A 27372-nucleotide genomic window follows, 5' to 3' on the forward strand; every position below is an offset into this window, starting at 1 on the left:
TGCTCAAGGTTACTCTGCTGGTGCCTAGGCGCGAGGCAGGATTCACACCCCGACTCTCCGGACACCCTGGTGGCAAAGGGGCGGGGCGCTGAGTTCCGGCTCTGGGCGGAGGCGCCGGGAGCCAGCCGAGCTGAGCCGGGACGGAGCCGGCACGGGGATGGGGACGCGGACGGGGCGGGAGGCCTCCCGGGCCCAGCTCCAGACCAGTGGTGCAGCGCCGCCCCCGATCGCGGGCGCAGACTGGCGGCCGCCTCCGGGCCACGTGGTGCGCGCGGAGCCCGCCGCAGCTCCGGGCTCACTGCGCTCGCTCGGGGCCCGGAGAGCCGGGTGAACGTGGGGCAGAGAGCAGAGGAGGGCGGCCAGTTGGGCAGAGGGGCGCAGACAAAGCTGGAAGGCCGGGGTGCTGTAATCCGAGGCGTCGGGGGCCGCCGATCCGGTTCTTGGTGCGCCCTCGCTCCACGTCCCTGCGCCCAGGGCGCACGGTGGCGAGGGACGCCGCGCCAGCCGCCTGGCCGCCATGGAGCCGGCCCCCTCTGCCGGCGCAGAGCCTCAGTCCCTGGTCTTCGCCAACATCTCCGACGCCGACCCCAGCGCCTTCCCCGGCGTGGGCGCCAATGCGTCGGGGCCCCCGGGCGCACGGAGTGCCTCTTCCCTCGCCCTGGCTGTCGCCATCACTGCGCTCTACTCGGCCGTGTGTGCCGTGGGGCTGCTGGGCAACGTGCTGGTCATGTTTGGCATCGTCCGGTGAGTCTGGGGCTTGCAGGTGCCGCGGGGTTTTGGCCTGGAGCGGGGTGGGGGGGCTAAGGGAGGGGACCACAGATTTGGGACCTGAACCCCAGACCCCCCCGCCCCCCGATATTCCCCGGGCCTCTCAGGGGCCCCACGGGGAGGCCACTTCCTTGGAGATGTGTGTCACACGCACTTACACTAGGCCAACTAAATAACATTTAATCATCCGTTGGCATCCTCTGGCGTCTGGATCAAGGCTGTGGGACAGTTTGGCAACAGTTGGTGTGTCTGTCACAGTTTGTGAGTGGGTGATTGTTTGTGACAGTACAAGTGAGTGTTTGGTCTTCTAAAACCTCCCAGGGGGTGGGTGGAGATGCTTCACAGTGCCTGGGGTCCTTGGAGGAGCCAGCTGAGTGTGGGCACTGGGCAGGCTGCGGGGACAGGAACACTGTGTCATGTCTGCACCTTGCTGTGAGGACACTTAGCAGGTCACACGTGTGTGTGTGTGTGTGTGTGTGTGTGTGTGCTAGCCAGCCAGTATTGGGGCTTGAACTAATGGCCTAATGCTCTCCCTTAGCTTTTTTTTTTTCCACAAGGTTGGCACTCTGTCACTTGAGCCACAGCTCCACTTTGGGCTTTTTGATGGTTGACTGGAGATAAGAGTCTCATGGACTTTCCTGCCAGGGCTAGCTTTAAACTGTGATCCTTCGATCTTAGCCTTCTGAGTAGCTAGGATTACAAGGCATGAGCCACCATTGCCATTCAGCGTCTTTTGGGGTTGCTGTGATGGTGTTTGTCCCCAACTGTGAGTGTGTAATTCTCTATGTGAATATGATAGTGTGACTATGTTGTTTCTTGTCAAACCTCTGAAACCCCAAGAGGAGGTATACATCCAGCGTGGCAGGCTTTAGGCACCTTTGTGCTGTGGTGTTTGCCAATGGAGAGCCCGTGGCGCCTGGACACAGTGGGCAGTGGCTATCGGCTAGCAGGTGCTCCCTTCCCCAGACAAGCCAGCTAGTCAGGAGAGGTCTGGATCCTCCTTCCACACTCTCCCTCCTATCCAAGAGAAGGGAACTACCAAAGGAAATGGTGGTTCATTTGGGCAGGAGCTGAGTAAATGTGGGCTTTTTGCCTGGTGAGTGCAGGTCTCTTGCATCTGTGGCCAGTGCTGGTATCTCAGTCTTGCTCCAGCTTATGCCCTCCTGACAAAGCCCCATCAGCTTAGATAGCTGCAAAGAGGGTTAAGAGAAACTCTAGTAGCTGGGTGCGGAGGCAAACTCCTGTAATCCCACTATTAGGGAAGCAGAGGCAGAAGAAATGAGAACCTGAGGCCAGCCAGGGCTACAGAGTGAGTTTGGAGCCAGTCTAAACAAGCATTTCCCTCAAGACCCCTCCAAAATAGCCCTGGTAGTTGGAGATGATCTCTCATGCTGGTTGACTGAGAATATTGTCCTAGACTTCTCTGGGCTGTGGTATGGTATCAGCAGGCAAGGCAGAGGACAGCTCATAGGCCCAGGCTGGAGTTGTAGACTTTCAACTTTGGCCACTGGACAGCCAATGAGGACCAACTCCAGTTCCCCAGCCCCCTCCCACCTGGCTCATTTCCCTGCTGAAGAATAGAGAGTCAATCTCTTTGGAAAGAGGAGGCTTGTCTGTAGGGCAGAATGTGGTGGTGCTGGTGTGTTGGAACATGGGTTGGAGTGTGGTGGTTGTTGCTCCAGGGAAACCTTGTTCCCCTAGAAAGAATGGAGGGTACAGGAGTTCCCTGTGTGAAGCATGACCATTCTCCCAAGCCTGGGAGGATGGACCTTCATTTTTATGAGCCAGTCTCTCCCCTCTGTAGGCTTAGAGTTTAGCTGACCTATTATTAATCCTTGCTCTGACACAAGCAGGCTCTGTGGTTTGGACAAATCCCTGAGTCTCTTTAAATCTCAGCTGCTTCATCTATAGAACGGGATCATTTTTGAATAGGGCTGTGAGGAGGTGTCAGGGGGAGCATCGAGATTAGATTCTGCAGTCCTGAAAAATCCAGTGTGAACTGAGGAAGGCACTGGTCCTAAGGTATGCCTGGGAATTGCTTGATTTGGAGAGTTCCTGGCATGTACATGTTCTCTCGGTGAGCTCCTGGGGCTCCAACCTGGGAAAAGCTGAGCATCTGTTCCCCATTTCCAGCTTTCTCTCAGGGCCCCAGCTGCTGGGCGGATGGCACAGCGAGGGGAGGGCCTCCCACCTCGTGCTCCTCTCTGGAGGCTTTGGACTCATATATGCGCAAAGGACATAGCTGACACCATAGCACCCCAAGTCTAGCTAAGACATTTCCTTGGCCAGGTATCTGTGTGGTGACTCTCTCTGGGTTGAATGATTTAATCCTCACCTGCAACCCTGCATGACATTTTTACAGATAAAATGATGAATCTGTGCCTCATCCAGAGACAAGGTGACTTGTACTCAGATACCATAACCAGCGCTAGACCCAGAGCTAGAAAGCTGATATTATGACCCAGCTCCAGAGCTGCTCAGGGTAGGCATAATCAAAGCATTGCATGATGGGAGACTTGAGGACTGTGATCCTTTAGCCATTCAGCTGGTGCATTCCTGGCTGCCATCCTGGGAAGGGAGGTGGGGGGGAGGAGGAGAGTAGTAGGGCTGAGAGGCAGGTCTGGACAGGGAAGCTGCCCAGGGCTCCATTTCTGCTGGGAAAGTCCCAAGAGAAATGGGGACAGGGATGGAGCCAGGATGGAGAAAAGTCCTTGTTCCCCCTAAAGTTTCCTCCAGTGCTGTGACTGTCTGGGACTTCCTTGTACCCCACGTGGAACCTGGCACCACCAATTAAACTAAAAACAACACTAAATTGGTTAAATGACAGTGTTGGAATGAATTTTGCCTATTTGGCTTAGGCAGTTTGGGGAATGGAGTGGTTTACAAGAGAGAGAGAACCTAGGCAGGAAAGCAGTATAGTGTAGTGGGGCTTCAGACCCAGACAGATATAAATTGTGTGTGTGTGTGTGTGTGTGTGTGTGTGTGTGTGTGTGCGCGCACTAATACTGGGGCTTGAACCCAGGGCCTGGGCACTGTCCCTGAGCTTTATTTGCTCAAGGCTAGTGCTCTACCATTTGAGCCACAGCTCCACTTCTGACTTTTTGCAGCTTAATTGGAGATAAGAGTCTCATGGTCTTTCCTGCCCGGGCTGGCTTTGAACCATAATCCTCTGATCTTAGCCTCCTGGATATCTAGGATTATAGGCATGAGCTACTAGTGCACAGCATCTTATGTGAGTTTAAAGCCTCTTACTGTGTTCTGAGCTACCCACTGTACTGCTGTGAAGCTCAGTTCCTCATCTGCGAAGTAGGAATATCAGAAGTAGGAATATCAGCCGTGCATCTGGGGTTGGAGTGAGTTCTAGGGGCATTGAAGTGTGAAATCTGAGCCTTTCGAGACCCAGGAGTGAAAAAAGCATTAACTCCTTCTAGGAGATTCTACCAATGTCTTTTGCTAGATGTAGCAGTGAGGAAACAAAGAAAACTGGTGCCAGCCTGTTCTCCAAAAGCTGAAATGTGAAGTTGTACAAAGAGCTTGGGGCCTTGGTGGTAGCAGTGGGGTCTCACTTAGGAGAGATCCAAGGCCACCTCTGCAGAGGTGAAGGACGAGGAGGGGCAGCCAAGGCAAGAGCTGTGGCCCAGAAGTGAGAAAAGGCAGCGGGACTCTCAGAATGCCTGGTCACGAACTGCCCTCCATTCTTCCGCCCTCACATGCTGGCCCTCTCCACAGACACACCTGAAGAGCCCACTCATCCTGGATGCCAGGAAGGGGCCTCTGGGAGCTGTGCTCCAAGCAAACAGCCTGTGTTCCCAGAACAAGGCTTCTGTGAATCGTGAGCCATCTGGTCCCCAAGGCAGAGCATTGCTCCCTGTTCCTGGACTCTGCTCTGGCCTTGAGGTGCCCTGGCTCTCACGGCACCGGCAGTGTCCTCCGCTGGCTGGCTGCTCACAGAGTCCCCATCAGTAGCCCTCTGGGGTAGGGTGGAGGGGGTGTCAAAGGCTTAGCAGATTCTTTGATCTTCTATTCCCTCCACAAGGCCTAGAACTTCCGTCTTGCCCGCTCCCAAACCCAGGCAGGAGAACAGGGTCAGTCCTTTCGCAGCTGGCTTTTTATCTGTTCTGCACCTTTCCCTACGTTGGTCTCCCCAGACCCAGTTCTCTGCAGCTTTGCATGCTCTGTGTCTCCCTACTGTTCCCAGCATCCTCCTCTTCTTTCCAGCCAGTGCCAGCCCTGCCTCATGCGAGCATGTCAGGCTTTCTTTGACCCTTCATGTCCTCTGCGTGTCTTTCTGGCTCTTTTCCTTGTCAAGTGCTGCTCTGCCACCCACCGAGGAGCTTAGAAAGCTGGCTAGCTTCTTCTTAGATGCCTCTGTGACTTCATCCGCCCCGAGTACCTTGTTCCTAAAAACTAGTTAATTTGGTACTTCCCCTTCCATGCAGGGGAATGCAAGGTAAGGCATACAGCAGAATGGGGCCTGGCAGTTAGTACAGGCTCCCTGTGGGTGAATGGTTGTCCCCTCTGTCTACTGTCCAGGTACCAGGGGCTTCTGGGGGGAAAGTTGCTGAAGTGTCCACTTGAATTGGGAGCACTGAGTCCCTGTTTAGTGTTTGGAGGACTTGCACATCCTCTTACTTCCTTGTCTCCATCCTCTCTCTTTTTTTTTTTTTTTTGGCCAGTCCTGGGCCTTGGACTCAGGGCCTGAGCACTGTCCCTGGCTTCTTCCCGCTCAAGGCTAGCACTCTGCCACTTGAGCCACAGCGCCGCTTCTGGCCGTTTTCTGTATATGTGGTGCTGGGGAATCGAACCTAGGGCCTCGTGTATCCGAGGCAGGCACTCTTGCCACTAGGCTATATCCCCAGCCCTCCATCCTCTCTCTTGTGCAGGTTGGGATCAGGACTCAGGCTCCTAGGCCAGGAAGGAGTCCAGTGAGCTGACACCGTGTTGCCATGGCTGAGTTAGGTAGATCCCCCTTGACCTGCATCATAGTGACATGGCTAAACAGCTTAGTTTCTTCATTTGAAAAAGTGGGAATAACTAATACCAGTGCCTCAAACCTGTATTCCTAGCTTCTCAGGAGGCTGAGGTCTGAGGATCCAGGTTTGAGGGCAGCCCAGGAATATAAATCCAAGAGACTCTTTTCTCCAATTAATTAGCAAAAAACTGGAAATGGAGGTGTGGCTCAATTGGTAGAGTACCGGCCATGAGCAGAGAAAGCTAAGTCAGAGCATAATGTCCTGAGTTCAAGCCTTAGTACCAACACACACACACACACACACACACACACACACACACACACACACACAGAGAACATGAGGTGATCATGATAAGTCTTTGGAAAGAGTCAATAGAGTCATGCAAGTAAAAGCCTGTAGCCTAGCACCCAGCACATAGTAGGTTCTCAACTACTGTTACAGGTGGGTAAAGTGTGTGGCTGCTGAGGCCTGATTACATTTTCCACATTCGTCCTTGTCCTAGTCATGTGTGGGTCACACATTTAGGCACTCAACAAGCATTTGCTGGTCCAGCTTCAGTTCCTGCTGCCCCATCTCCCACATAAGCCTCACACACACTCTTAACACAGCCAGTGCTGCAGGATCCCCTGGTGAGTTACAGCTCCAGGGTCAAGTACAGCTTCCTGGGCCCGGGAGTGGGGGATCCATCTGGAAGAGTGATCTGGGCTGAGTGGTCAAGAAGGAGCTGCAGTTGGAGAGGTAGGGGCAGGGCGTTCCAGGCAGAAGGAACCGCGGGGTCAGTGGGTATATGGAGCACTGCAGAGGGCTGGGAGGCCCAGCCGAGTACCAGGGCTGGGTAGCTGTGATGATGGACAGGCTGCAGGGAAAAAGCAGGAAGGACCTTGCAAGCATTCTCCATTTCCCCATGGTTGTTAAGAGCCCTGGCTATGGGCAGAGCTTTGTGGAGCCTGTGACCAGTGTGACCCTTTAGTCCCTGCCTCCCAAAGTTCCCAAGCAGACTCCATGGACTGGTCCCAGGTATGTAGAAGGGTGTGTTCCGTGGGGCATGGGAAAGGCCATAGACAAGCTGGTGTGATTGTGTTAGGGGTCAGGGGCCATCCTGGGGCTCCAGCTGCCATCTGGGTGTGAGCTCTAAGGTTGGACCTGTCCTTGGTCCCCAGGCTTGGAAATGAAGGAGCTTTTAGGTCACAGGCCAGAGAACAGAATGAGGTTCAAGAAGAAGGTCTTGGTATGGAGGTGGCATGGATGGGGGAGATTGGATATAGGGAACTGGAATGGCCGATTAGGGCATTGTGACCTTGTGGCCCTGGCCAGGTTGTGACAATTGCTTGCTCTTGCTGCTTCCTAGGTCTTGGGCTTATTCCTTGGGGAAGTGTATGTGACTCACAGACCTCTCTGATAAATCCAAGGAGTCCCCATGGCGCTGAGTCCCTGTTGCAGGTCAGTGGCCTGTGAGCTGCATTGCAAGCCTGTAGTGGGGCTTGTTCTTACTCATAGACAGGGACAGGCGACACAGGTGCCTGTTGCTGCAAGGGGGCGGAGTGGGAGTTCAAACCCAGGTCTGTCTTCTGAGTCTTAAACCCATGAACCTTTACGCTGCCCTTTCCAGCCATGAGATGCAGGGAGAATGAAGGTCCAGGAAAAGTGGGAAACAGGGTAGAGGGCAGGAAAGAGGGAAAATCTTTCTCATTCTCTTTCTTTTGGGTACTGGTAGTGGGGCTTAAATTTAGTGTCTGGGTGGTGTCCCTTAGCTTATTTGCTCAAGGCTAGCTCTGTACCACTTAAGCCACAGCTCCACTTCCAGCTATTATCATTATTATTGTTGTTGTTGTTTGGTGGTTAATTGGAGATCAGACTCTCACAGACTTTGTTGCCTCAGCTGGTTTTGAACTGTTTCCTCAGATCTCAGTTTCCTGAGTAGCTGTGATTCAGGCGTGAGGCACTGGTGCCTGGTGAGGGTGCAAACCGCTGAGGTTTCTACGTGGGGTAAATGCATCTGGGAGCCTAGGCACTGAAGCCAAACTGATCTGGAATCATGGGCCTAACTGGGACATTTCCTATGAGACTGAGCTTGAACAATCCATGTATTACCTCTCTGATCCTTGGTTTTCTCATCTATGAAGTGGGGTGACTAGGAGGAGGCCATAGGTTGTGCCAGGAAGAATGGAAGGACTCAGCACAGAACCAGGCATTTGCTAAGTAGCCCATAAACATTTTCTGTGATTCTGGCTGTTTAGAAGAGGGCTGAGGCTTGCTTCTGACTCACTCAATCAGCATTTATGGAGCCCCAGAGAAGCTAGAATTATTAGGTGGATGCTATAGGGAAATTTTATCAGCTCAATAGTAGAAATTTTCTTTTACAATAAAGGAAACAAAGTAGTTATTTCAGAACATATGGAGAAGTTTAAGCAAAAGCAGACATTACCCATAATCTTGCTTCAGGGAAATGCTTTGCCATTTTGATTTAGTTCCTTCCTATCTCCTTTTCTGCTTCTCTGCATGCACACACACACGCGTGTGTGTGTGTGTGCGCGCGTGCGTGCTGGAACCCAGGCCTAAACTCTGCCTCATGCTCTCTTCTTTGATTTTTTTTTCATTCATGGATAGTGCTCTACCACTAATCCAGTTTTATTTTTGCCAGTCCTGGGGCTTGAACTCTGGGCCTGGGCACTGTCCTTGAGTCGCTGTGTGCTCAAGGCTAGCACTACCACTTCAACTACAGCACTACTTCTGGCTTTTCTTTTTTTTCCCTTTTTTTGGTTGGTTATGGGGCTTCAACTCTGGGCCTGGGTGCTGTCCCTGAGCTCTTCAGCTCAAGGCTAGCACTTTACTCCTTGAACCACAGTGTCACTTTTGGCTTTCTGGTGGTTAATTGGAGATAAGAGTCTCAACGCAACTTTGCTGTCTGGGCTGGCCTCAGACCATGATCCTCAGGTCTCAACCTCCTGAGTAGCTAAGATTACAGGTGTGAGCTACCAGTGCCCAGTTCCTAATCCAGTTTTGTTTCATTTGTTTGGTTTTTGCTGGTTAGTTGGAGAGTATCATGGACATTCTACCAAAGCTGGCTTTGAATCACTATCCTCAGATCTTAGCCTTCTGAGTAGCTGAAATTATACCTCACAATTTGTTTTAATAAATTTAGGATACATAGTGAAATTAGGATCACAGTGTATCTGTCTATCTCTCTTTCTCTCTGTCTCTGTCTGCCTGTCTGTCTCTTTCTCTGGAGGGTCTCTCTATATGAATTTCTGGCCTGGAACTTGCAGTCCTCCTGCCTCAGCCTGCCCAAATGCTGTGATTACAGGCATGTGCCATCATACTACCTGTAAGATGTCTTTTTACTTACATCAGGAACATGTTCTCATGCCATAAAACATCTTTTAAAAACAACATTGTTGGCCAGGAGTAGGGGCTCATGCTTGTAATCCTAGCTACTCAGGAGGCTGAAATCTGAGGATCACAGTTTGAAGCCAGCCCAAGTAGGAAAGTCTGTGAGACTCTTTAAAATTAGCCATTGAAAAGCCAGTAAAGTTGTGGCTGAAGTGGTAGAGCACTAGCCTTGAGCAAAAAGGCTCAGGAATAGCACCCAGTCCCTGAATTCAAGCTCCAGGACCAACACATGTGCACACACACACACCCATACACACACACACACACACACACACACACACACCACACAAAACCTAATCAAAAACCATTGTGATTGTTGATAGCTACATTGTAGGAGATATTCCTTTTGGGGAAGACTTTATTCCTTTTATCATGCCAATGGAAGCAATGCTATTATGAATGTGTTTGAATACATATGTTTGTGCATACCTTGTATTATTTCCAGAAGAAATTGCTCCACAGTCAAAGCTCTCCAAGAAGGTCTCTGTTTCTGTGTGATATAGAGAGCTTCTCATTACTGAAGGAATGCAAACAGATGTTGGAAAATACTGGGTAGAAGTTTGGTGCTAGAGATTCAAGTGACAAAGGACAAGATGAGCCAGTGGTTCACGGATCCTAGCTACTTAGGAGGCTGAGGTCTGAGGATTGTGGTTCGAAGCCAGCCTCAGCAGAAAAGTGCGTGAGACTCTTATCTTCAACAAACTACTCAGAAAAAGCCAGAAGTGGCACTGTGGCTCAAGTGATAGAGCACTAGACTTGAGCACAAAGAGGCTTAGGGACAGCACCCAGGCCCTGAGTTCAAGCCCCAGGACTGAGGGTGGGGGAGGGAGGCAGGATGAGAACAATTTCAGGCTACTCTTAGCAGCTGAGATTAAAAGAAGGAATCTCAGATGCTCTGGTCTCAGAATTACATACCCTTCAGCTGCCAGATGTCTGGACTTTGAGGGGCAGGGGGCTGAGCCAGGGCAAGGCATGATTTGATTAACTAAAATCCCTGGGACCTCAAAATCAAATTGGATACCCAGAATATTATAACATGTACAGGAAGAAGGATAATCGCAGGGTAGAACAGAAAGCCTGGCTTAAATTAGCAATTTGCCATCATGCAGGCTAGAGTTGAGGGGTGTGGGGTAGGATGGGGTGTCTGGCTGTGTTCTCTTGATTTATAACTCCCAGCACAGCTGCAGAAATCAGCGGCTTTGTCTCTGGCTGGAAAGGGTGTGTTCAGAAAGAAGCTGTCCTCTACAGCTTTCCTAGTTTTTCTTGACAAGTGGAACAAACTTCAAAGTCTTGGGAGGTAAAAAAAAAAAAAAAAAGCCCTATTCAAAGAACTCCACACAGGGAGAGGTGAATCTGTGCAGAGCTGACCTGCCACAAGCATAGAGCTTTGGATCATGGGGGATGCCCTACTTAGAAACACCTGATTGTGTGTATATTTAGTGTCAAGCACATCTATCATCTCTCTCTCTCTCTCTCTCTCTCTCTCTCTCTCTCTCTCTCTCTCAATATATATATACACCCACATAGCCAGACACTGGTGGCTTAAACCTGTAATCTTACTCAGGAGGTTGACCTCAAAGGAGTTTGGGTTGAGGTCAGTCCAGGTAGAAAATTCTTCAAGACTCCACCTTCAGTTAACCAGCTAAAAGCTGGACTAGAAGTGTGATTCAAGTAGTAGCCATAAGCAAGCAAGCTGACCAAGAGTACAAAGCCCTGGGTTTAATCCCTGGTACTGGCAAAATAAACAAACAAAACAAACTCCCATTTCATTTTCAGAGCCTGAAGAAGAGGTATCATTGTTCCCATTTTGTGGTTGAAGAAACTTGAGGCTCAGAGAAATGACCTCATATATCCAACATTTCAAGGTTCGATTGAAATCAGAAGAGTGTCATTCTGAGCCCTGAGCTCATACTTGGAACTTTTTTGCCCGGTTTTTGGTCATCCCCATTGTCAAGTTCAGCTCTTCTCGTTTACAAATTACAAATAGCCAGGAATTGAAAGCTCACAACTGTAATCCTAGCTACTCAAGAGGCTGAGACTTGAAAAGTCCTCATTCCATGCCAGCCCAGGGAGAAAAAATCCAAGACACTGGGGCTGGGAAGATGGCCCAGTGGCAAGCGTGCTTGCCTCGTATACATGAAGCCCTGGGTTCAATTCCTCAGCACCACATATATAGAAAAGGCCAGAAGTGGCACTGTGGCTCAAGTTGGCAGAGTGCAAGTCTTGAGCAAAAAGAAGCCAGGGACAGTGCTCAGGCCCTGAGTCCAAGCCCCAGGACTGGCAAAAAAATAAAATTTAAAAAAAAATCCAAGAGACTCATATCTCCATTGAACTAACCAAAAGCCTGAAGTACCTTACACTGACGGTGGCTCAAGTGGTAGAACGCCAGCTTTGAGCAAAAGCACAAGACCCTGCATTCAAGCCCCACTGGCCGGCATACACACATGAAAGAGAAAACAGGCCTGAAGAGGTTCTGTGTCTTTCCAGTAAGTGATGGATGCCAAAGGGTGGGTAGAAGCCGTGATGTCTGGGAACATCATGAGAAGTGAGTAGTGGGTTTCTGCACAGGGCAGCCCAGCCTCCGGCCGCTGATGCCACCTTCCAGACTTAGTACCACATTTTCCCTAGGGCGGCGCCAGTGGCTGGAGAGGCAGCTCCATCCTCCCAGGCACACAGACTAGGATTCAAATCCAGGTCTCAGGCTCAGCAAAACCAAACCTATTTTGTCATCAGCAAAATGAGGGCAGCAGAAAACACCTGTGTCAAATGCATGACAACATCCGCTGTGCAGATCGTCTGAAAGACTGGGCACTTCTCTGGGTACTGGGGACATAGCAGCCACCAAGACAATTCCTGCCCTGGTGGAGCTGCCACTCGAGGGCACAACCTCCAAAAAACCAACTGACACAAGACCAGCCACAGGTGGTGAGGGAAAGTGAGACAGGTCTGGGGAGAGGGTGGCAGGGCTGTGCTCTGCATGGAGAGACCCTGGAGGAGAGGAACCAGGCCTGTTGCTGAAGAGAGTTTTTGGTAGAGAGGCCACAGGTGCACAGATAAAGGGGGATGAGGCATCTATGCCTTAGCCCTGCGTCGTGGCCCCTAGCAGCAAGCTGTGGCTAATGAAGCCTTAGGCTGCTTGTCCAGCACTTGGGACCCAGGGGCAGACATGAAACCAAGGGAGAGGCTGCTGCCCCTTGGCCAGACCACATGCCCCTGCCAGACAGATGGGAATCATCCGCTTCCCTGGTTACCAAAGCCTGTCTTCCCAAAGGTCCCGGAGTACCCACATCTGGTGATTTTGCATTTTTCCCTAGGGGAGAGGCAGGCAGCCACTAGGCACCCCTTCTGTCTGTCCAGGCCTTGTCAAACCAGCTGAGAAAAGGCTCTCCAGCAAAGCCTGGCATATGGACTTGGTACAAATGAACCCCAAACTGGAACTACTGTGCTTTCTCAAGGACTGAGCGAGTGGCCCATCCACTTCACTGAAAGCACTTCCTGATGATGTGGAACCTTGTTTCTCTCCATGTGCTAGATGAGGAGACCAAGGTTCAGAGATAATTCACTTGCCAGTCATAGATGGGAAGTGGCAGAGTCCCGTTCTCCTCTTCTTTCCCCTTCCCTTCAATTTCCTTCCCTTCCCTTTCATTCCTTCCCTCTCCCCTCCCCTACTATGTCAAATACCCTTCTCATCCCTGTCTTGCCACTTCTGTGAGGAGGTGTGGGGTGGGGAGCCCCAATCGAGGCTCTGATGCTCAGGTGGTTTGTCAGGAGCAGTTTATAGGAAGGACCTGCCCTGTTTCCAGGAACCCAGGCACTGATGCTGTTCTTGTGGGCAACCAGGGCATCCACAAAGACACAGGACCAGGTGATGGAGGGGATATCTGAGTGTGTTATGGCTCTTGATCTGAGTGTGTTATGGCTCTTGACCTGGAGTGAACTGAGTGTCACTTGGCCACCTCCCCATTCGTGTTCCACTCAGGGACCCTATATTTCCATGTTCCAACCCTTTTGTTTGTTTGTTTGTGGCTTTTTTTTCCCATTGTGGGGCTTGAACTCAGGGTCTAGGCGCTGTCACTGAGCTCTTTCGCTCAAGGCTAGTGCTCTACCACTTTGAGCCACAGCGCCACTTCCAGTCTTCTGGTGGTTAATTGGAGATAAGAGTCTCACAGAAGCTAGGTGCTTGTGGTTCACACCTGTAATCATACTTACTTAGGAGGTTGGGATCTATGGATTGCAGTTCAAAGCCAGCCTGGGCAGAAAAGTCCCCAGGAGATTCTTATCTCCAGTGACCTACTCAAAAAAAAAAAAAAAAAAAAGCTGCAAGTGACGTTCAAGTGGTAGAGTGCTAACCTTAAGCACAAAGAGGCTCAGGGACAGAGCCCAGGCCCTGAGTTCAAGCTCTGGGACTGGCAAAAAAAAAAAAAAAGGCTCTTACAGGGACTTTTCAGCATGGGGTGCCTTTGAACCATGATCCTTAGATCTCAGCCTCCTGAATAGCTAGGATTACAGGCGTGAGCCACTGGCGCTGACTCCAGCCCTTTCTTAATCTTCTCTGATGACAGGCTCCATGGGCTCTATTATAATTAACTACTTTCCTTCCTCAGCCTTTGCCAAAGCGGAGACAGCTAATTAATTTCTGGCCACTTGCCACCCCTGTTAAGTGGTGGGCAGGGACACAGCTTGCAGCCTTCGCTGCCCAACTGGGCTTGTTTTGCCCATGTGGAGAGCAATCACCCTTTGTCTGCAAATAGAGGGAGCCCCAGCTGGACTCCAGAGGATGGCACTTGCTTTGTTTAAGCTATTTGCTCCCAGAAGTGGGCAGAGCCTTTATGATCCCTGCACTAACCCAGCCTCTGGTCCTTCATTTGTCAAACAAAGGAGCTGAATTGGACGTACTGGGAGAAGATGGGTTAGTGGTTACGAGTGTGGAGTCTAGAATCTCTAGGACTTGAGGCCCCACTCAAGCCGTGCTACACCCTGCTGTGGGCACTGTGGTAAGTCACTTCCCCTGGCTGAGGCTCAACTTTGCCCTCTGAAAGATGGTGATAGGATGCTTATTTACCTGTTCAGTTGTGCTGATTCAGTGAGCAAATGAACACACCTATGCCACTAGCACAGAAACCGGCCTACATGAACAACCTATAAGTAGTTTCACTAACACTTTTTTTGTCGGTCATGGGGCTGGAACTCTGGACATTATCTCTGAACGCTTTAGCTCAAGGCTAGCACTCTACCACTTGAGTCACAGTGCAACTTCTGACTTTCTGGTGGTTAATTGGAGATAAGAGTCTCATGGACTTTCCTGCCTGGGCTGGCTTTGAACTGCAGCCCTCAGATCTGAGCATCCTGAGTAGCTAGGATTACAGGCATGAGCTACCAGTGTTTAGCTTGCCAGATATTTTTGTTTTCCAGCTTTGGGGCTTGAATTCAGACCTGGGCACTGTCCCTCAACTTCTTCTTCTTCCCCCGCCACCCAGGCTAGCACTCTACTGCTTGAGCCACAGAGCTACTTCCAGCTTTCTCTGTTTATGTGGTACTGAGGAATCGAACCCAGGGCTTCATGCATGCTAGGCAAGCACTCTACCACTAAGCCACATCCCCAGCCTCACCAGACATCTTTAATGAGCAAATATGATAGAATTCAGCACTGAATGGTAAAGGCTATTGGTTGGGATGCTGCTGGTCCCATGCATGGTCTATATGACATTGAAGATGGCCCCATCTTTGGGCTTAGCCTATATGGGAGGTGGTCTCAAACCATGGGCCCAGTCTGCTTTGGAGATGTCCCATCCATGAGCATCAGCTAGCCACACTGATAGCTCAATAAGAATAGAACACATCTCTCTGATCACTTTCACCCAGACAGGAGAGTACATGGAAGAGAAAAGAAGTAGAGTTTTTTGGGTTTTTTGTTTTGTTTTGTTTTTTTGGTTTTGTTTTTTCAAGTTAGGAATACTGAGGTGAGCTCACCTGGATTACCTGGGTGGGTCCAAACGCCAATGACAAGAACAAGTGTAGGAGACACAGGGGGAAGAGGAGAAGGGCACAGGAAGAAGGAAGCAGAGGTCACCAAATGCAGGAACAAACTAAAGACCACCTGGACTCAGCTGGAGCTCCAAGAGGCAGGGCCTCTGGAGGCCTTTAGAGGATGAGCAGCCTGGCTGATGCCTTGACTTTGGACTTGGGTGTGGCAGGGGTGGCACAGAGCTCTGGGTCACATCTCAGCACCGGAAAAGCCTCTGATCTCAATAAAGTCAAACCTCCCCTCTCACTGTATACATGGGGAGACTGAGGCCCAGAGAGAGCAAGACAATTAGGTGCAGTCAAAGAGAATAGATTCTCGTGACTTCTCTCTGCTTCTCCAAGCTATCCTCCCAAGAGCTAAGGCTCAAGGAGAGGTACAAGGAGACAGACCAGAGGGAAAAAGCAGGCCCTGCCCAAGGCTCCAGAATTCCTGGCTAAGTCCCAGGCTCTTCGTAGGCATCCTTGAACTCAGCCTCCTGAGTAGCTGGGTGACTATGACAGGTAAAGTTAAGGGTGGGTTCTGAAACTTTCTTTATGAAATGATTCCTTGTCTAATCCACACTGGATTTGGTTGAGTTTGGAACCTTAGTCCCTGGTCCCTCAAGACTGTTGATTTTACGTCCCCTGACCTTACTTTAGGAAACAGAAAAGGAAGAACAAAGCAAAAACAACCCACACTTCCATTTAGTTAAGAACAAATGAGCTCCCTTGCATTAATGGTCTGAGTGAACATTATCCTCAACACCTGCAGGGCTGAGTCTCTTGACTCAGAGCAAGCAGGGTCAAGCCCAGGATGAAGATGGGAGAGGGCAGGGTGGAGTGTGTGGGGGAGGGGAAGCCATGTCCTGATTTGAGCCCTCTACCCTATGGGTTGCTGCAAGGATTAATTAACATAAAATGCTTGTTCTAGTGGCTGGTGCACAGTATGTGTCCAACAAATGTTCATTATTTATTTGAAGCAAGACCAAACACAGGTAAAGAACTCATAAATCATACCAAGGAAACCCTAGCACACAGCGATTATCTGCCTGTATTGGACAGAGGCAGATGTTGTGTTCTGAGCTGAGCTGGGCACCTCTGATGTTTATGTGTCTCTTCTGGGTTGTACCTGGGTTGCAGTGAGCAGATTATCTTCAAAGACCTGGACCGTTGCAGACAGTCCAGGAATGTGTGAACAGTTGCAGAATGCTATAGAGCAAACCCACCTCTGGACCAGCCTGAAACTTCCCTCTAGCTTGAGACCCTCACCAGAGCCAGTGTTGGAAAACCTCAGGCAGGAGGCAACATGATGGCAGAGGACAATGAACACTAGAGCTGCAACCTGAGTGGTTTTTGAGCTTGAGCTGTAGCAGCAACCAGATAGATGTGAGTGTGAATGAATCCTGCCACCGTTACCTCTGAGCTATGTGTCTTGAGTGTCTCTGTAGCTCCTCTCTGTAGTAGGGTGGGTTTTGTTTTGTTTTTCATTTTTTAATTTTAATTAATTAATTTTTTCTGTTTATGTGATACTGAGGAATTCTCAGTACATTTGCACTAGTACTGAGGCTTGAACTCAGAGCCTCACACGCTCACGTTTTTGCTCAAGGCTGGGATTCTACCACTTGAACCACCCCTCCACCTCTAGCTTTTTGCTGGTAATTGGAGGTATGAGTCTCACAAGTTTTCCTGCTCTGGCTTCAAGTTGTGGTCCTTAGATCCCAGTCTTATGAATAGCTAGGATTACAAGTGTAAGCCACCAGTGCATGGTGTTCTTTCTGTTTTTCTCTCTGTCTCTGTCTCTCATCTCTGTCTCTGTCTCTCTCTCTGTTTCTCTCTCTCTCTCTCTCTCTCTCTCTCTCTCTCTCTCTCTCTCTCTCAGTGGTAGAGGCAAAAGTAGTGGTGTACATCTGTGTAACAGGAGACACACAGCATTCAGGAGGATTGTGAGCTCAAAGCCAGCCTGGTAGCTGGTGGTTCACATCTGTAATCCTAGCTACTCAGTAGGCTGAGATCTGAGGATCACAGTTCAAAGGCAGCCCAGACAGGAAAGTCTGAGACTTCTTTATTTTTTTATGGCCAGTCCTGGGGCTCAAACTCAGGGCCTGGGCACTGTCTCTGAGCTTCTTTTGCTCAAGGCTAGCACTCTACCACTTGAGCCACAGAATCACTTCCAGCTTTTTCTGTTTAGGTGGTACAGAGGAAGCGAACTCAGGGCTTCATGCAGAAGAGGGGATGGATTTAGAGCTTGAAGTGAATATGCGGTCCCCTCAGTGTTTTTTTTTTTTTTTTTTTTTTTTTGCCAGTCCTGGGCCTTGGACTCAGGGCCTGAGCACTGTCCCTGGCTTCTCTTTGCTCAAGGCTAGCCCTCTGCCACTTGAGCCACAGCACCACTTCTGGCCGTTTTCTATATATTTGGTGCTGGGGAATCGAACCCAGGGCTTCATGTATACGAGTCAAGCACTCTTGCCACTAGGCCATATTCCCAGTGGTCCCCTCAGTGTTTTACATAAAGGAAGAGAGAGGGCTGAGATGGATGGTTGGGAGCAAGGGTCCCAGCAGCTGCATAATTGAAGATGAGCTAATGGGGATCTCGACTTTGAGAAAAAGCAAGGATTTCCTAAGAGCATTACAGAGTCAATACCATTCAGCCAGAGCTTTTCCAGCCTCACCCTCTGGGTCCTGTCCAATAGGTGATGATTATTTATTTTTTCAACTATTTACTTTTTTGCAGTTCTTGGAATGAATGCAGCCCTTTGCGCATGCTAAGCAGGGTGGTCTGTGTGCCTGAGCTACAACCTTAGCACCCTTCCCCATGGGTGATCATAAAACCTGAAGAGAGAAAAGGCAGAAAAATATGTTATCTATATTGATGGCCCAGAAGCTTGACACTTGTAGGTTTGAGGAGTGGCTGTGCTGTTTTCCAGAGTGGCTGCACTATTTTACCTTCCCACTCATACTACGCAAGAATCCCAGTATATCTTCATACTCCCTTGCCAGCCCTTGTTTTCTTTTTTTTTTTTTTAATACAAAAATGGTGTGTCATGGTGTTTTGATTGGTATTTCTCCAGTGATTAGTGGTACTCAGTATCTTTTCATGTGCTTGGTAGCCTTTACTTTTTTTTTTTTTTTTTTTTTTTTTAGATAGGGTCTCATTATTAACCCAGGCTGGCCTCAAACTCATGATCCTCCTGCCTCAGCCTCCAGAATGATGGGATTCCAGGCATGTTTCACCATGCCTGGCTGTTGTCATCATTCTTATCAATGCCTGGCACAGATCAGTCAATACTAGTTGGATTAAGTTGAGAGACCTCAGTTTATAATAATTATAATAATTTCAGGTTCCTTGCTATAAGAGGTGGGGTGGGGAGAGGAAGGTAACTAGTATTGAGGGGGCAGCATAGCAAAGTGGTTACCAGGTGTTGACAGTAGCTTGCCAGTGTTAAAGCCCAGCTCTCCCCTCCCTTCCTCTCATCTTCCTTTCTTTCCCTCCTTTTTTCTTTTGCAGTATTAGATTGAATTCAGCTCTGAACTTATCAGGCAAATGCTCCACCATTTCAGCCATGTTCCCAGCCCTTTTGTCTTTAGTTTGGCTTTTGAATAGTGTCTTTTTTTTTTTTGTCAGTCATGGGGCTTGAACTCTGGGCCTGGGTGCTGTCCCTGAGCTCTTCAGCTCAAGGCTAGCGCTCTACCACAAGTGCCACTTCCAGTTTTTTTGGTTGTTAATTGGAGATAAGAGTCTCACAGACTTTCCTGCCCTGGCTGGCAGACCTCAACCTCCTGAGTAGCTAGGATTGTAGGCATGAGCCACCGGTGCCTGGCTTGAATAGAGTCTCCGTGTTGACTTTTCCCAAGCCATCCTTGAACACGATCTTCCTATGTCCACTTCCTGAGTATCAGGGAGAACAGGTATGCACCACCATGCTCAACATCACTTCACCTCTTGTTCCTCACTTTATCTGCTTCCATAAAGAAAATGAGGAGCAGTCAGCAGAGAGGAGTAACAAGCTGAGCAGGGGTGAGGTGTAGACTGAAAACAGGAGTAGAAGGCTGATTGTCCACAGGGGGAGTAGTAGGAGCCTTAGGCCCCCATATTTACACCTTGCACCGCCAGCTGACCCCCCCCTCTGTTCTGCACAACAACAAGCTTTTTTCCCTAGAGAAGATAACAACCTAGACAAAGTGTGGACTCATGGCAGCCGACCCAGAACTGGAGCAAAGCACCAAATGAAAAATGGGGGAGCCCCAAACCCCTTCCTAGTTCCACAGCCAGAATCCTGACAGCTCGAGGTATAGCACAGGCAGGAGGAGAAACAGCCTCAGTGGGAAAAATGATCACTCAGACCCTCTACAGGGCCGCTGACTTGTTTGTAGCCCCCCTCCCCCTGCACAGTTTAAGTGCTTCACGTAGATTAACCTTTTGTCACATCTCAGTAGATAGTTGAAGACAATCTGCAGGATATTAGAGAGAGGCCAAAGCAGTTAAATAACCAAGTCAAGGTACTTCCAGCAAGGAGACAATGTGCACAGCAGAAGAAAATACAGACGTTATTTGTGTCCTCTGCGATATTGTGTTCATGAACTAAGATGCTGTGAACAGCATATAAGGACAGAAGAGTGAGAGGAGGGGAACGTGCACTGGGAAAACAAAATAAAAGAGTCGAAATAATTTTTTACAAGTCAATAGAAGCATTGGAAGATAATGAAAAGGAAAATCCCCAGAGTTTGTAACAAAAAGACAGTATAAGAAAATTGGAGAATCAATATAGAAAGTTTAATATCTACCTAATGGGATCCCTGGAAAACCAGAGGAGAAGAAATTCATAGAAGAATTATGTGAGCACTTTTTATATTGAAGGGCATCCATCTTTAGACCCATACAAATGAAAGATTCAGCTGGGTGTTGGTGATTCACATCTGTAATCATAGCTACCCCGGAGGCTGAGATCTGAGGTGTACAGTTTGAAGCCAGCCCCGGCAGGACAATCCATGAAACTCTCATCTCCAATTAACCACCAGAAAACTGGAAGTGAAGCTGTGGCTCAAAGCAGTAGAGTGCTAGCCTTGAGCAAAGGAGCTCAGGGACAGCACCCAGACCCTGAGTTCAAACCCCATGACAGACCAAAACAAAACAAAACAAAACAAACAAAAAGCCCCTACAAAAGAACAAATGAGTCACTTCAAAACACCTTATCACAAAATGTCAGACTGCCAAAGATAGAGAAGATCCTGAGAGTGTTGTGGGTGAGGAAGACAGATTACATACCAACCATTGGGAAATGTTTTAGATATTACAGTGGTTACACTGGAAGAAGGCCAGAGTTCCTTGCCTTCAAAATTCGGATGGAAATCATTCCCTCCTATTTTTTCTTTAAACATTACTGGGGATTGAACCTAGGGGCTTGCATGTGCTAGGTAAGTGCTCTATCACTGAGCTACATCCCCAGCCCCCCCCCTCCCGCTGCTATTCTGTATCAAAGAAGTCAGAAGTGAAGCTGAGTGCTGGTGGCTCATGCTTGTAATTTTAGCAACTCAGGAACTGAGATCTGAGGACCGCTGTTTGAAGCCAGCTCAAGGCAGAAATGTTCATGAGACTCTTATCTCCAAGTAACCACCAAAAAGCCAGAAGAGCTGTGGCTCAAATGGTAGAGTGCAATATGGTAGCACAAAAGCTCAGGGACAGCATCCAAGTCCTGAGTTTAAGCCACAAGACCAGCACACACACACACACACACACACACACACACACACACACACACACACACACACAGAAATCAGAAGTGAGGAATAGTATTTTTGCCTCAGATTTCCTTTCTCGGGAAGTCAAAAAAGGATGTGCTCCATTAAAACGAGGGCGTAAACCAATGAAGTGAAGGTGAGCTGGGTAGTGTGGGTGAAGAGGGCTCAGTGGAGGGAACAAGTCCAGAGGCCCTGAGGCAGGGCAGGCTTTGTAGGTCTGAAGGACAACAAGGTCAGTGTATGGCAGGGAAGGTGAGGGGATCTGGGGTTCAGAGGTGATCTGAGCTGGTTTGTGGAGAGGGGAGGGAATTTCTGGGGTGTGTGGGGGACACTGGAGGTTGAGAGCAGGAAGACAAAGGAGAGAAGAGAGGCCAAGGAGGCCATAAGCATAGGATGTGGTTGGGGTAAGGGCAGGGAGAGAGGAAGGGAAGGAGGGACACAGAGAGAAAGGAGATAGACAGAGAGAGTGAGCCAGTCTTGGGCTCTATCTGGTATAGTCAGTGCTTGGCCCCCCTGCCTCACCTGGCCTGGCTCCCACTCCTTAGTATCCCAGCCCCCCTCTGGAATGGAACTTTCACAAATCAAAATAGAAGGCAAAGAACAGCCTTAAATTGTTCTGCGTAAGAGCAGCGAAATTACACGAGTCAGCTGTGGGCTTTGAGACCGCCTCCCACACAGCTGTGATCCTAGCCCTGCTGAAGACACTTCCTGAGACTTGTGATTCTGCTGTCTCCCAGCAAAACTTTTTCCATCTTCAGCCCCAGAGCAAATAGCAGCTATTTTAGGAGGGAATGGGACAGATGCTGGTCTTGGAGGACAATGAGTGAGACCTTTTTTTTTTTAAAGCAAAAACAAAAGACATTTTATATCATGAAGGAATAGCTTAACATGTTCATTCTGTCCTTCAAAAACAGAGTGGAATCAGAGGGAGTCTAAGAGTAGAGAGGGACACATAGTGTGTGCTACCTTGTCTTGGGGCAGAATGGGAAGAGAACACTGGCAATCAGTACTTACTTGGCTTAGCTGTCTTTGGTGTGTGACCTTAGGTAAGGTATGCTTCCTCTCTGGGCTTCACTTTCCTTCTGTTTCTATAGCATGCACGTTAGACTGAATAATAATGGTCAAACTGAGTTTATAAGAATCACTTGAGGTGTATAAACTTAAAGAGCAATTTGATAACATTTAGCAAAATCACCTCCGCAGTATAAGTTAAATACATAATTATGTTAATGCCATCAGAAGAACCCAGTATTTCCCTTTTTTTCTCCTTTCCTCTCTCCTCTTTTGTTCTCTCTCCTGTAATACTACATGCTTTTGAACCTACTATACTGGAGGCTGAGATAAGGAGGATCTGAATGAAGGCGAGCTTGAGAGTTCAAGGAGAGCCTGGGTCTTACACCAAGACCTTAGACCATAGCCTTAGACCACTTCCTTCTCTATACACAAAAGAAGATACAAGTAATAAATCAACATTTTAAAATAAAAACCTTGCTGTCTTAAATTTGTATTTCCTTTTTTTTTTTTTGCCAGTCCTGGGCCTTGGACTCAGGGCTTGAGCACTGTCCCTGGCTTCTTTTTGCTCAAGGCTAGCACTCTGCCACTTGAGCCACAGCGCCACTTCTGGCCATTTTCTATATATGCGGTGCTGGGGTATCGAACCCAGGGCTTCATGTATACGAGGCAAGCACTCTTGCCACTAGGCCATATTCCCAGCCCCTATATTTTCAATATTAGAACAGACTTGTTTATTTTTTTCTTTCGAAAACAATGGTAATTTCCTAGGTCTATCCCTTCAAAGTCTTAGAAGCAATGAATAATCAAAGCCCATGTAGTCTGTGAGCTTTAATAAATACTATATTCTACTGAAAAAAAATAAAAGAATCACTTGAAGGCTGGGAATATGGCCTAGTGGCAAGAGTGCTTGACTCGTATACATGAAGTCCTGGGTTTGATTCCTCAGCACTACATATATAGAAAATAGCCAGAAGTGGTGCTGTGGCTCAAGTGGCAGAGTGCTATCCTTGAGCAAAAAGAAGCCAGGGACAGTGCTCAGACCCTGAGTCCAAACCCAGGACTGGCCAAAAAAAAAAAAAAAATCACTTGAGAGGGTCTTCGTTTAAAGCCTAGTACTAGCCAGGTGCCAGTGGCTCACACCTGTTATCCTTGCTACTCAGGAGGCTGAGGGCTGAGGATTTTGGTTCGAAATCAGCTGAGTCAGAGAAATCCATGAGACTCTTATCCCCCAATTAATCACCCAAAGCCAGAAGTGGGGCTGTGGCTCAAGTGGTAGAGCCCCAGCCTTGAGTAGAAAAAGCTGAAGGACAGCACCTATGTCCTGAGTTCAAGCCCCAGTACCAGTACAAAAAAAAAAGTAACGATTTTTCCTAGAATACTTCCTGCCAAAGCCACCCACCAGAGGGATCTTCTCACACCTGCTGTGATGGGAAAGAGATGCTGAATCACGTGGCTCCAGGTTCTACTCCACCTGTGCCCCTGACCTTTAGTGTGACCTTGGCAGGTCATGTCACCTTCATGAGTTTCATGGACATGGAAATCTGCAAAGTGGAATCATTGCTGGGGCATTTCCTTTCAGGTACACTAAGTTGAAGACGGCCACCAACATCTACATCTTCAACCTAGCCTTGGCTGATGCGCTGGCCACCAGCACGCTGCCCTTCCAGAGTGCCAAGTACTTGATGGAGACCTGGCCCTTCGGGGAGCTGCTGTGCAAAGCCGTGCTCTCCATTGACTACTACAATATGTTCACCAGCATCTTCACACTCACCATGATGAGTGTGGACCGGTACATCGCTGTCTGTCATCCTGTCAAGGCACTAGACTTCCGCACACCTGCCAAGGCTAAACTGATCAACATTTGCATCTGGGTCCTGGCTTCTGGTGTTGGAGTCCCCATCATGGTCATGGCTGTGACCCGGACCCGGGGTAAGGAAGTAGCGGTGGGGTTGATCTCTATGGGTTTATAACCCACCTTCCAGGGTGAGTGGAGGTGGCTCACCTGTGGAGCTCAGGGTTTGTTGCCAAGCACTTCAAGGTGATGGCTGGCCAATGGGGGATGTCAGTGGTGGTGGACAGTTGTAAGGATGATTGACTGGTCATCTAGGAGGTGGCTTGCCAGGACTGTGTGGTTGACTGACCTATAGAGGAATGGGTGGATGACCATGGGGATGAAAATGCCACTGGCTAGTAAGCACAAGATCTGTGGTCTGCCAGTGGCTATGCCTGTCATCTTAGCTACTCAGGAGGCTGAGATCTGAGGAGTAAGGTTTGAAGCCAGCCTGGGCTGACAAATCCAAGAGACTCTTATTATCTCCAATTAACCACCAAAAAGCCAAAAGTGGAAGTGTGGTTCAAGTGGTAGAGTACCAGTCTTGAGTGGGAAAAAAGAAAAGCTTAAGTAGGGACAGGAGGTCCTGAGTTTAAAAAAAAAAAATCTGTGGTCTCATCCCAAACTCCTTTTTACCAATGGGCCATGACTGACAGGTGCACCTCCTGTAGTACATGCATAATCATGACAGTAACAATCTGTTTTAATGAGTATAGCTGCTGAAACCAACATCCCTAAAGCTCAGCAGTGTATTTCTCAGTCATATCACAATCCACTGAGACTATAAGGAGCACCAGCATTTGGGAATCCAGGCTCCAGCTCATGGCTCCTGAATGTTCCACTGTTGGATGAATATGGGGAGGGACTGGAGAGAGAAAGCACAGCTACATTTCAATGTCATGGCTCATTCCTTCCTAGTGATAGCTGGTCATGTGGCCCCTCCTTGTTGTGAAAAGAAGCCCAAGCCATTACTACTGTTTTAAGTAATTAACCTCTCTGAGCTCACTCAAAGGGTGTGGAGAAAGTTAAGTGTAGTAATGTGCTGTAGGCACTTAGGAAAATGCCTGGCTTCTTTTCAAGGCCTCAAATAGCAGCTGTTAAATAATTAAAACAGAAACTCCTGTCTATCCTTTCTATCTTCTACTGTAGGGAGACAGGATCAGGACTAGGGGGCATGGCCCAAGTGGTAGAACACTTGTTTAGTTAGCTTGAGACTCTGGGCTCAAGCCTCAAAACAAAGCAAATCAAGAGAACAAAACCAGAGAACCGAACCCTGCTTTCTAGAATCTCAGCTTTCTTGGGTTGAGATTTCTTCATTGTTAGTACTGGGGTTTGAACTCAGGGCCTTGTGCTTGCAGTTAAGTTAGCTATCACTTGTGCCATATTCTCAGGCTTTTTTGCTTTAGGTTAGTTTTTTTTCTGGCAGTGTCTTATGTCTTTGCCCAGGGCTTCAGACAATGATCCGGCTACCTATTTCTTTTTTTTTTTTTTTTTTGGCCAGTCCTGGGCCTTGGACTCAGGGCCTGAGCACTGTCCCTGGCTTCTTCCCGCTCAAGGCTAGCACTCTGCCACTTGAGCCACAGCACCGCTTCTGGCCGTTTTCTGTATATGTGGTGCTGGGGAATCGAACCTAGGGCCTCGGGTATCCGAGGCAGGCACTCTTGCCACTAGGCTATATCCCCAGCCCCGCCGGCTACCTATTTCATTCTCATAGTATATCTAGCTTATATTGTTGAGATGAGACCTTGACAACATTTTTCCCCAGTTGGCCTTAAACTGTGATCTTCCTGATTTCCCAAATCCTAAGGGGCTGAGATTACAGGTGTGAGATACCCACCGGGCAATCTATTGATTCTTTTGGCGCTTGGGTAGAGGTTTTCAGAAGCTCAAAGCTGTGGGTGGGGCGAAGGGAACAGCATGATGGGAGGCTTTTTAGTCACCTTGACTCACAGAGGGACAGAAGCCTTGGGTTCCCTTATAGAACCTCTGAGCAATATGCCTTAACTGGGCAGCAGGGCCTCATTCCTCACTGTCAGCCTTCAGTTTACAAGCCATTAACTGCAGCCCTGCTGAGGGCTGGGACAGATGGTCCATCTCATTCTTCTCCTCTATACACACACACACACACACACACACACACATACACACACACACACTCCTTGCACTTGCTGGTTGGTATGCTGCTTCTGCTTTGACCTTGGCCCTGCCATTTATACAATGAAGGTCTTGGACCCAGTATTCCCTGAGGGGTTCCACCAGCCTGATGTCCTGACACTTACTTTGTCTGTGGATTCCGCCTGCCCCTGCCCTTTTCTCACATCTCTTAGGCTCTATAACCTCTGTGTGGCTCCAAGAGATTCCAGGAGCACCCTGGGACAGCCCCAGACCTGCCTCAGGCTCCCACAAGGTCCCCAGGGGTGCCCACCTGGCCTGTGGTCAGAAAGTTGTTCTTGGGTGCTGGTGCCTCATGTCTCTTATCCTAGCCATTCAGGAGCCTGAGTTCTGAGGATCAGTGTTTGAAGCCAGCCTGGGCAGAAAACTCAGAGAGACGCTTATCTCCAATTAACCCCCCCCCCCCAAAAAAAAAGCAGAAGTGGAGGTTTGGCTCTAGTGGTAGAGCACCAGACTTGAGCAGAAAAGCCAAGTGAGGGCAGGAGGCCCTGAATTCAACCCCCATTGATAGGCACACAGCCAAAAAAGTGGGAAGCGCCCAGGCCCCTGACCTCCCTCTTTGTCTTTCCTGTCTCCCCGACCCCAGATGGGGCAGTGGTATGCATGCTCCAGTTCCCCAGCCCCAGCTGGTACTGGGACACGGTGACCAAGATCTGTGTGTTCCTCTTCGCCTTCGTGGTGCCCATCCTCATCATCACCGTGTGCTACGGCCTGATGCTGCTGCGCCTGCGCAGCGTGCGCCTGCTGTCGGGCTCCAAGGAGAAGGACCGCAGCCTGCGGCGCATCACGCGCATGGTGCTGGTGGTGGTGGGCGCCTTCGTGGTGTGCTGGGCGCCCATCCACATCTTCGTCATCGTCTGGACGCTGGTGGACATCGACCGGCGGGACCCGCTCGTGTTGGCCGCGCTGCACCTGTGCATCGCGCTGGGCTACGCCAACAGCAGCCTCAACCCCGTGCTGTACGCCTTCCTCGATGAGAATTTCAAGCGCTGCTTCCGCCAGCTGTGCCATGAGCCCTGCGGCCGCCGCCGCCGCCCGGGGCCTGGCAGCTTCAGCCGAGCCCGCGAAGCCACGGCCCGCGAGCGCGTCACCGCCTGCACCCCATCCGACGGGCCTGGCCCTGGCGGAGGTGCCGCCGCCTGATGGGCCCCACCAGCCTCAAGCCCGTGCGCCCCTCCCTGAGCGTACCTACCCCCTGGGAGGCGGGGGCCACGATCCAGATGGGGCCACACACAGAGGGTCGGGAGGCTGGGTGTGGCCTCCAGTTCCAGTGCGCTCTGCACAGATCCGTGGACGTGCGCGGGTGTGCGTGTGGTGGGGGGGAGATAGGGGCCCCAGGAGGGGCGCGCCTGTGACTTGAGAACTAGAGTCTCTCCCGTGGGACTGGGCTCCAGCTTTGGGACAGACTGGAGTTTTAACCCCCAGTAGGGTTTTTGGGCATTGGGGACCAGATTGAGAACTGGGGATTCAGGACCCGGGGAGGTC

At 49.6% G+C, this 27372-nt stretch overlaps 1 protein-coding gene across 1 annotated transcript; it reads left to right on the top strand.

Moving 5' to 3' along the window:
- Positions 1-517: 517 nt before the first annotated feature.
- Positions 518-27030, top strand: Oprd1 (opioid receptor delta 1). The gene is made up of 3 exons (XM_048349857.1): positions 518-744; positions 23464-23813; positions 26474-27030. The coding sequence occupies exons 1-3, from the start codon at positions 518-520 to the stop codon at positions 27028-27030; spliced, it is 1134 nt and encodes a 377-aa protein (XP_048205814.1).
- Positions 27031-27372: the final 342 nt, after the last annotated feature.

Source organism: Perognathus longimembris, chromosome 7 (assembly GCF_023159225.1).
Source record: "Perognathus longimembris pacificus isolate PPM17 chromosome 7, ASM2315922v1, whole genome shotgun sequence".
Classification (NCBI taxonomy): Eukaryota; Metazoa; Chordata; class Mammalia; order Rodentia; family Heteromyidae; genus Perognathus; species Perognathus longimembris.